The sequence below is a fragment of the Mizuhopecten yessoensis genome, unplaced genomic scaffold (genome assembly GCF_002113885.1).
Source record: "Mizuhopecten yessoensis strain PY_sf001 unplaced genomic scaffold, ASM211388v2 scaffold10771, whole genome shotgun sequence".
Taxonomy (NCBI): Eukaryota; Metazoa; Mollusca; class Bivalvia; order Pectinida; family Pectinidae; genus Mizuhopecten; species Mizuhopecten yessoensis.
Window position 1 is genome coordinate 103,238 of NW_018408713.1, and position 11,302 is coordinate 114,539.

Genomic DNA, 11,302 nt, shown 5'->3' on the forward strand with positions numbered 1-11,302 from the left:
GTCAAAATAAAATAACATTAATTCTGTTTACTACTTTGTACTAATCATTCATTCTTTAAATGAGAATTATGCCAACATTCGTCCTCGATCTAAGCCTTAGAGCTGAGCACTTCAGGGAGTGAATGGTCCCTGATGAAAGGTTATACCCGAAAGCTTAGATCGAGAGTGACTGTGATATTTACATGTATTTGAGTACGTGCCCTGTAGGACCTTTGTGATAGACAATAAGTTCTACATATTGATGCTAAAATATTATCATTCACGTGTATCCATTCAAAGAAAACAAAAAATACCATAATATAACACAGAAATGCAAGGTGCCCTGTGTGTATTATGGAAGCATGAATTTCTAATACACGTATAAGAGTTTTCCCATGGATCATCGGGCATATATTTTAAAATCACATTCCATGCAGTTCGATAGAATGGTTGGAAACACAGTATTTTCTTAATCAGTCAACACGGAGAATACGAACTGTTTGTAGTAACACGGATACTCCTATGACAGTGAGTACAATGTTGCTTTTGGGGACTGTAGTTGCGGTGTTTGTACAAATATTGCTTGGTTGAACTGCTTCAGTCTCCATTCCCAGGTCGTAATCACCACAGAAACCGTTCAGGATTGGTTCAGCAGGGATGCCTCGCCTAAACATTACCACAAATAAATTAAAATAAAAACAAAACATACCACACCATTAACTAAAGGGAAAAAATAACTTCAGTATTCCATTATAAAGAAGACTATAAAAAGAACATTGGAAAGACATCATTTAACACCTCCCCTGTCCACCCCTTACCGGGCCCCACCCCTATTTTATTGTTTTTGTTAATTTTTATCAACCTCATTAAGCCGGTTCGTGGTCAGCAAGACATACAGCCATACAAAGTGAACACATCTGTAGTTCAAAGAAACGTAAATGACAGCAGACCGTTTGAAAATCGGCAAAAACGAGCTTAATAACTAAATATCATTATACAAAATATTTTCCGTATTTACATAAGTTTTTATCTACAAAATGTTCTTAAACGAACTTTGAGCTGAATAAATAAAATACACCTTAACAAGTATACATTTTACAACAACGGTCATCAAAAGCGTTGATAACTTACAAACTATTCGTTTTGTAAATGCATAACGACATAACAGTTTCCTAGTAATAGTTAACCACCCCTCGCTTTTCCGAGGATGATAATATATTTTTTTTATTCATTTATTACATTCTTAATGATCTATCATCACAATCTACGCAACTTTTCTAAAGCTCATTCCCTATTTACATACATACCTAGCTTTGATAAATCTACATTATGAGTCCCGAGTCCAATACTCATAGAATTTTGATGGGACTCATCTTGAAATGCTTTCATTTAACATTGTGGGACCCATGTTAATAGCAATACAGTTGATAAGGATCCACAAAAAATAAATTGTAGATTGATCCAAGTTAATGGTTGGACCATTGCTGTATCCCTTGATTACCATTATTTTCCCATGAGAACACTAGAAAACCGAATTATAACAAGCTATTTTAAGTGCGAAATGAAATGAACAGAAATAACCTCCCTTGGAGATGCGATCTGCTTTCTATTTCAATAAGATTCCAACGTATCCCGGAACTGTTTTATCATTCTTGTAACAGTCAAAGTGTACGGAGGCGAAGTGAAACATTACGTTAGTAACCTAGGTTTTATCTTTAAAAAACGATACCAGGTTACATTATGTGACCCTGGTGTCGACATCTAATGTATGCACTATGTAAGTTCTACCCTTTCTCCTCACCACACATATCTTACCTGAACAAAGCTTAAGTACACACGTATATTACCTGACCATCTTATTCACATTTCGTACATGATCACCCTATAAACGTAAACTTCCCGTCCATCCTATACATCTATCTCTTTCTGACCATCCTATACAAATGTACCTTCTGGCCATCCTAAACAAGTGTACTTTCTGCCCATCCTATACAAATGTACCTTCTGGCCATCCTAAACAAGTGTACTTTCTGGCCATTCTAAACAATTGTACTTTCTGACCATCCTATACACGTGTAATACTTGATTACCTTATTTACATTTCCTTCCTGACAATTCTATTTATACAGATCTCCAGAGCATCCTAAACACTTTTCCTATCTGGACATCCTATACACGTGTACTTTCTGACCATCCTATTCAAGTGAACTTTCTGACCATCCTATACAAGTCCTATACAAGTGTACTGTCTGGCCATCCCATACACATGTACTTTCTGACCATCCTATACACTTGTACTTTCTTGACATCCTATACAAATGTACTTTCTGGCCATCCTAAACAAGTGTACTTTCTGCCCATCCTATACACATGTTCTTTCTTGCCATACTATACAAGTGTACTTTCTGTCCATCCTATACAAGTGTACTTTCTGGCCATCCAAAACAGGTGTACTTTCTGGCCATCCTAAACAAGTGTTCTTTCTGTCCATCCTAAACAAGTGTACTTTCTGGCCATTCTAAACAATTGTACTTTCTGACCATCCTATACAAATGTACCTTCTGGCCATCCTAAACAAGTGTACTTTCTGACCATACTATACAGATGTACTCTCTGGCCATCCTATACAAGTGTACTATCTGGCCATCCTATACAAATGTACTTCCTAGCCATCCTATACACGTGTACTTTCTGGCCATCCTATACACCTGTACTTTCTGACCATCCTATACAAGTGAACTTTCTGCCCATCCTACACAAGTGCACTTTTTGGTCATCCTAGACATATGGACTTTCTGGCCATCCTATACACATGTTTTTTCTGACCATCCTATGCAAATGTAGTTTATGGCCATCCAATACACATGTTCTTTCTGACTATCCTTTACAAATGTACTTTTTTGCTATCCAATACAAATGTACTTCCTGGCCATCATATCCAAGTGTACTTTCTAGCCGTCCTATACACATGTTCTTTCTTGCCATACTATACAAGTGTACTTTCTGTCCATCCTATACAAGTGTACTTTCTGGCCATCCTATACACGTGTACTTTCTGACCATCCTATACAAGTGAACTTTCTGACCATCCTATACAAGTGCACTTTTTGGTCATCCTATACAAATGTACTTTCTGGCCATCCTATACACATGTACTTTCTGACCATCCTATACAAGTGTACTTTCTAGCAATCCTATACAAATGTACTCTCTGGCCATCCTATACAAGGGTACTTTCTGACCATCCTATACAAGGGTACTTTCTGACCATCCTATACAAATGTTCTTTCTGGCCATCCTATACAAAGGTTCTTTCTGGCAATCCTATACAAATGTACTCTCTGGTCATCCTATACAAATGTACTTTCTAGCCATCCTATACACGTGTACTTTCTGACCATCCTATACACGTGTAATACTTGATTACCTTATTAACATTTCCTTCCTGACAATTCTATTTATACAGATCTCCAGAGCATCCTAAACACTTTTCCTATCTGGACATCCTATACACGTGTACTTTCTGGCCATCCTATACACGTATAGGATTGCCATCCTATACAAGTGTACTTTTTGAGCATCCTATACAAGTGTACTTTCTAGCAATCCTATACAAATGTACTTTCTGTCCATCCTATACACATGTACTTTCCGACCATCCTATACACTTGTACTTTCTTGACATCCTATACAAATGCACTTTCTGGCCATCCTAAACAAGTGTTCTTTCTGTCCATCCTAAACAAGTGTACTTTCTGGCCATCCTATACGCATGTACTTTCTGACCATCCTATACACTTGTACTTTCTGACCATCCTATACAATTGTACTTTCTGGCCATCCTATACACATCTACTTTCTGACCATCTTATGCAAGTGTACTTTCTGGCAATCCTATACAAATGTACTCTCTGGTCATCCTATACAAATGTACTTTTTGGCCATCCTATACAAATGTACTTTTTGGCCATCCTATACAAATGTACTTTTTGGCCATCCTATACAAATGTACTTTCTTTTCATCCTATACAAGTTTACTTTCTGGCCATCCTATACAAATCTACTTTTTGGCCATCCTATACAAATGTACTTTTTGGCCATCCTATACACATGTACTTCCTGACCATCCTATGCAAGTGTACTTTCTGGCAATCCTATACAAATGTACTTTCTGCCCATCCTATACAAGTGTACTTTCTGAACATCCTATACAAGTGTACTTTCTTACCATCCTATACAAGTGTACTTTTTGAGCATCCTATACAAGTGTACTTTCTAGCCATCCTATACACATGTACTTTATGACCATCCTATGCAAGTGTACTTCTTGGCCATCCTATACAAGTGTACTTTCTAGCCATCCTATACACGTGTACTTTCTGACCATCCTATACAAATGTTCTTTCTGGCCATCCTATACAAAGGTTCTTTCTGGCAATCCTATACAAATGTACTCTCTGGCCATCCTATTCAAATGTACTTTCTGGCCATCCTATCCACATGTACTTTCTGACCATCCTATACACTTGTACTTTCTTGACATCCTATACAAATGTACTTTCTAGCCATCCTATACACATGTACTTTATGACCATCCTATGCAAGTGTACTTCTTGGCCATCCTATACAAGTGTACTTTCTGGCAATCCTATACAAATGTACTTTCTGGCGATCCTATACACATGTACTTTCTGTCCATCCTATGCAAGTGTACTTTCTGGCAATCCTATACAAATGTACTCTCTGGCCATCCTATTCAAATGTACTTTCTGGCCATCCTATGCACATGTACTTTCTGACCATCCTATACAAGGGTACTTTCTGACCATCCTATACACATCTTCTTTCTTGCCATCTTATACAAAAGTACTCTCTGGCCATCCTATACAATTGTACTTTCTGGCCATCCTATACACTTGCACTTTCCGACCATCCTATACACGTGTAATACTTGATTATCTTATTTACATTTCCTTCCCGACAATTCTATTTATACACATCCAGAGCATCCTAAACACCTTTCTTATCTGGACATCCTGTACACGTGTACTTTCTGGCCATCCTATACGCATGTACTTTCTGACCATCCTATACAACTGTACTTTCTGACCATCCTATACACATGTACTTTCCGACCATCCTATGCAAGTGTACTTTTTGGCCATCCTATACACATGTACTTCCTGACCATCCTATGCAAGTGTACTTTCTGGCAATCCTATACAAATGTACTTTCTGCCCATCCTATACAAATGTTCTTTCTGGCCATCCTATACAAGTGTACTTTCTGAACATCCTATACAAGTGTACTTTCTGAGCATCCAATACAAGTGTACTTTCTGACCATCCTAAACAAGTGTTCTTTCTGTCCATCCTAAACAAGTGTACTTTCTGGCCATTCTATACACATGTACTTTCTGACCATCCTATACAAATGTTCTTTCTGGCCATCCTATACACTTGCACTTTCCGACCATCCTATACACGTGTAATACTTGATTATCTTATTTACATTTCCTTCCCGACAATTCTATTTATACACATCCAGAGCATCCTAAACACCTTTCTTATCTGGACATCCTATACACGTGTATTTTCTGACCATCCTATATGAGTGTACTTTCTGACCATCCTATGCAAGTGTAGTTTTTGGCCATCCTATACAAGTGTACTTTTTGAGCATCCTATACAAGTGTACTTTCTTACCATCCTATACAAGTGTACTTTCTGACCATCCTATGCAAGTGTACTTTTTGGCCATCCTATACAAGTGTACTTTCTGGCAATCCTATACAAATGTACTCTCTGGCCATCCTATACAAATGTACTTTCTGACCATCCTATACACATGTACTTTCTGACCATCCCATGCAAGTGTACTTTCTGGCAATCCTATACAAATGTACTCTCTGGCCATCCTATACAAATGTACTTTCTGACCATCCTATACAAATGTACTTTCTGGCCATCCTATGCACATGTACTTTCTGACCATCCTATGCAAGTGTACTTTTTGGCCATCCTATACAAGTGTACTTTCTGGCAATCCTATACAAATGTACTTTCTGGCCATCCTATAAACATGTACTTTCTGACCATCCTATGCAAGTGTACTTTTTGGCCATCCTATACAAGTGTACTTTCTGGCAATCCTATACAAATGTACTCTCTGGCCATCCTATACAAATGTACTTTCTGACCATCCTATACAAATGTACTTTCTGGCCATCCTATACAAGTGTACTTTCTGGCCATCCTATACAAGTGTACTTTCTGGCCATCCTATGCAAGTGTACTTTCTGGCCATCCTATACAAATGTACTTTTTGGCCATCCTATACAAATGTACTTTCTGGCCATCCTATACGCATGTACTTTCTGACCATCCTATGCAAGTGTACTTTTTGGCCATCCTATACAAGTGTACTTTCTGACCATCCTATACAACTGTACTTTCTGACCATCCTATACAAGTGTACTTTCTGACCATCCTATACAACTGTACTTTCTGACCATCCTATACAAGTGTACTTTCTGACCATCCTATACAAGTGTACTTTCTGACCATCCTATACAAGTGTAATTTTTGGTCATCCTATACAAATGTACTTTCTGACCATCCTATACACGTGTACTTTCTGACCATTTTGTACACCTGTTTTATCTGACCATGCTATATGCGTGTAGTTTCTGAACATTTTATACGCGTGCCTTACCTGACCATCCGACACCTCTGCTGGTCTAGTCGGAAAGATGCGTCGTCTGTATTGTTGATGTGGCCCGGACTCCACAATCTCTCGGCTACGGCGGACGCGCGAGGCCTGCATTTGTAAATGTAAAATTATTCTAATTTGTTTTCAACAAATTTTAATTACATTGTTATTTGATATTTATTTACATAAAAAGAAATTGTTTTTTTAGCGATTTCCTACGAAACTGTTTCATATGTTATACTCAGTCGTAATACTAGTGTCGTCATAGTTGCGTGGTTCATTTTGATATTTTAATCATTATATTTTCTTAAAAACTTCACTTCGCTCCCTTTTTTTAGAGTAAAACAATACAGTCTCATAGTAAACGGAAAGTTATCGCAAAACCCTGTCTTGTGGGAAAGACACGCTTCGCTTTCTTTTCAAGAAAATCTTATTCAAACAAAGCTCCCGTTTCTGAAAATGTTACGTTATCATATTTAAGTAAATAAAAAGTCTATTAGTACTGAATAATATTAAAAGAAAGTTGAGGAGTCGTCAAAACAAAACAAAAGACATCCTAATTTTTTTTATCCGGAAACGTAACTGCGTGTGTATCAGGATCCCTGTATCACTGCCTAAACTGGAAAAACAGAATTGCAAACTTGTTTTTGTTTGCATGACAATAGCTTTGATAAATCATTTTTGAAAAAAAAGCGATGCGGAAATTTTACCAAAAGTAATGAAGACGAAATAAAATCCTCAACAGTGTTCCCAGATAAATAATACCATTGGGCCAGAATGAGATTCGAACACTGGAGTTCCCATCACAATGCGGTCGTTCTAACCAAATCAGCTATAAGATCTGCAATAGTTTCTTCGCCTATTTACTCTACAGTTACATCAACATTGAAATTCAACGAAAGATACCGCATGTTTGAAATTTACAATGGTATTTTACCTGCATTTGGATAGTTATTCTTAAGTTAAGATTAGTAAGTTTGTTTACGTGATAATAAAGGGAACTACCAAAGTCTGGAGAGAAGTTTGTTTACGTGATAATAAAGGGAATTACCAAAGCCTGGAGAGAAGGTTGTTTACGTGTTAATAAAGGGAAGTACCAAAGCTTCGAGAGAAGTTTGTTTACGTGATAATAAAGGGAATTACCAAAGCCTGGAGAGAAGGTTGTTTACGTGATAATAAAGGGAATTACCAAAGCCTGGAGAGAAGGTTGTTTACGTGATAATAAAGGGAACTACCAAAGTCTGGAGAGAAGTTTGTTTACGTGATAATAAAGGGAACTACCAAAGTCTGGAGAGAAGTTTGTTTACGTGATAATAAAGGGAACTACCAAAGCCTGGAGAGAAGGTTGGTTGCGTCAATGTATTCTGACCACACACACGCCTCTCCTCCTACAACGCGTGCTTTTTCCTGTGTCGTTCCTGTAACATGTGGTCAGTATATAATTGAAGGCTACATAATGGCTTAGCTCACAATGAAATTCTGTTACTCTAGGACAACAGTATATTTGTTTCTAAGAGTGCGCAATGTATTGATTCCAACATTTTTTTTATGGATTTGCAATAGCTAAGGTTGTCCACAAAGGGGACCATAACTGTGCAGACCACCATTTTAAAATAAAACAAAACGTAAAAGAGAAGACAAAAACAAAAGAGTCTAGTTCATAAAGGTAAAGAAATGTGTGCATTTATCCATCAATATTCAATAAGGTGAGGAAACTTTCAGATATCCATATAACATAAGTATACGCGAAAATTAATCTGTACCATTGAAGTGGTGTGGATCACAGCTATAGTATTGTCGCCAGTCCTGACCGTAGCTAATGTAGTTAAGATACCAACATGAGGAAAGGATGGCCGAATACCCTCTCTGGATTACTTCCTCCATGTTGTTGGTCCAATTCTGTTCGTTTCTCCACACCTCCACCAAAACATCCTTGTCTGCCTTTTACATGTAACGATTACAAACGTAAAGCCGATCTACACTGATGACACCTCGGGGACCAAAGCTACCACAGTATCAGCACACAAGCAGAGAAACAACACACTATTAGCACACAAGGAGAGAAACAACCCAGTATCAGCACTAAAGGAGAGAAACAACACACTATCAGCACACAAGGAGAGAAACAACACAGTATCAGAACACAAGGAGAGAAACAACACAGTATCAGCACACAAGGAGAGAATCAACCCATTATCAGCACAAAAGGAGAGAATCAACCCAGTATCAACGCACAAGGAGAGAAACAACACAGTATCAGCACACAAGGAGAGAAACAACACAGTATCCGAACACAAGGAGAGAAACAACACACTATCAGCACACAAGGAGAGAATCAACACACTATCAGCTGACAAGGAGAGAAACAACACTGTATCAGAACACAAGGAGAGAAACATCACAGTATCAGCGAACAAGGAGAGAAACAACACTGTATCAGAACACAAGAAGAGAAACAACACAGTATCATCACACAAGGAGAGAAACAACCCAGTATCAGCTGACAAGGAGAGAAACAACACAGTATCAGCACACAAGGAGAGAAACAACACAGTATCAGCGAACAAGGAGAGAAACAACACACTATCAGCACACAAGGAGAGAATCAACACACTATCAGCACACAAGGAGAGAAACAACACAGTATCAGCACACAAGGAGAGAAACAACACACTATCAGCACACAAGGAGAGANCCAACCCAGTTTCATCACACAAGGAGAGAAACAACACACTATCAGCACACAAGGAGAGAAACAACACACTATCAGCACACAAGGAGAGAAACAACACAGTATCAGAACACAAGGAGAGAAACAACACAATATCAGCACACAAGGAGAGAAACAACACATTATCAGCACCCAAGGAGAGAAACAACACACTATCAGCACACAAGGAGAGAATCAACCCAGTATCAGCACACAAGGAGAGAAACAACCCATTATCAGCACACAAGGAGAGAAACAACACAATATCAGCACACAAGGAGAGAACCAACCCAGTTTCATCACACAAGGAGAGAAACAACACACTATCAGCACACAACGAGAGAAACAACCCAGTATCAGCACACAAGGAGAGAAACAACACTGTATCAGAACACAAGGAGAGAAACAACACAGTATCAGCACACAAGGAGAGAAACAACACAGTATCAGAACACAAGGAGAGAATTAACACACTATCAGCACACAAGGAGAGAAACAACACATTATCAGCACACAAGGAGAGAAACAACACACTATCAGCACACAAGGAGAGAAACAACACATGTAATCTATTATATAAATATATGTCTAGATACTATAAATTCTGTTATAAAAACTGTGTTTTTCGAGGTATCATTTTCGCGTTATTAAAATATTTAGAAGATAAAACTCTTATATTTTCCGGACAAATTAAACAAGCGAACTTTTAAATTATGTGATTTTAAAGCCGTTTAATTGTAAAAAAATGTAAAAATACTGTCGGGCTGAAGTCTGGTGCGATGGTAACTTTCCTAAACAACCATCGTCGCGGTAACTGGTGGTTTAACAAATAGACTGATTATGGAAAAGACTCCCAACCTTCACGAGGTCATTTGAATAGTTAAATCATCTGAAAACCAACCTCTTTAAACCATTTGTAACTGGGATACCCCCAAATGTAACTTGGATACCCCTAAATGAACTTCAAACATTTAATTATGTACTGTTTTAGGATTAACTTATTTGAATCCGTTTGTCATATTTTTCATCTCAAAGCCATAGATGTAAAGCGCTTTAGATTGATAGTCAGTAAGTTTTGTATATGATCATTAAATTTGTATCAAAGTAATCAGTACTCACAAAATCCTCTTAATTGCTTACCTTCAGCCCCTTTTCTATAGGGTCCTCCCATATGATGGTTTTCTTGTGAGTCTTGGACACAATGTCGAGGACCCGTCGGATATAGTACTGCTCTAAGCCAGAAAAGTCGGAGGCATTTAAACCTAAGACGTTGGTCAGAAAAGCTCGGACATCGGGGTTAGACGCCCTGTTAAACAGATGTTTATTAACCGAATCCATAAAGAGGTCATCGAATGCCGGATTTTGACGCATGGCAAATTATAACACTGAATGGTACGTTCAGTGTTATTAATTGGTAAGGAAGTGTTTCATTCATTTTTTCATTCAAGCCTATTTAATTGACATTAAACAGTCATAGGGACTGGGCACAAGTTCTTACAACTTACTAGGACCTCTCTCCATGAGGAAGTGTTTAGAGAGGGGATTTTAAGACTTATAAATGAAAATGTTCAACAAACGTGATGAGAAAAAGTCTAATATCGGTGCTATAGGCCGTGTTACAGATAATAAAAGAATATATAATTTAAGCAACTTGGCAAAGAAACCTTCTATGTCGGTGTTGGACTCCCTGTAGCATACTAGAAATAAATCCTAGAATTAAACAGATACAAGGGATACAGCTACCAATATACTCCAAAACAGATACAAGGGATACAGCTACCGATATACTCCAAAACATATACAAGGGATACAGCTACCGATATACTCCAAAACAGATACAAGGGATACCGCTACTGATATACTCCAAAACAGATACAAGGGATACAGCTACCGATATACTC

The 11,302-nt window shown here is 37.9% G+C and overlaps 1 protein-coding gene across 3 annotated transcripts in view; it reads right to left on the reverse strand.

Annotated features, from left to right (window-relative positions):
* Positions 1 to 11,302, reverse strand: part of LOC110462277 (beta-hexosaminidase subunit beta-like) — a 20,404-nt gene continuing 9,102 nt past the window's right edge. Inside the window, exons 9-13 of one of the 3 annotated variants that reach the window (XM_021516181.1) lie at positions 10,542 to 10,707; positions 8,455 to 8,632; positions 8,019 to 8,109; positions 6,695 to 6,799; positions 1 to 645 (exon numbers count right to left, since the gene is read on the reverse strand). In XM_021516181.1, coding sequence (XP_021371856.1) covers positions 453 to 645; positions 6,695 to 6,799; positions 8,019 to 8,109; positions 8,455 to 8,632; positions 10,542 to 10,707 — 733 coding nt within the window. In that variant the 3' untranslated portion in view covers positions 1 to 452. Of the gene's footprint in view, positions 646 to 6,694; positions 6,800 to 8,018; positions 8,110 to 8,454; positions 8,633 to 10,541; positions 10,708 to 11,302 lie in introns of those variants that run through there. The other 2 variants (XM_021516183.1, XM_021516182.1) reach the window with 2 other exon arrangements.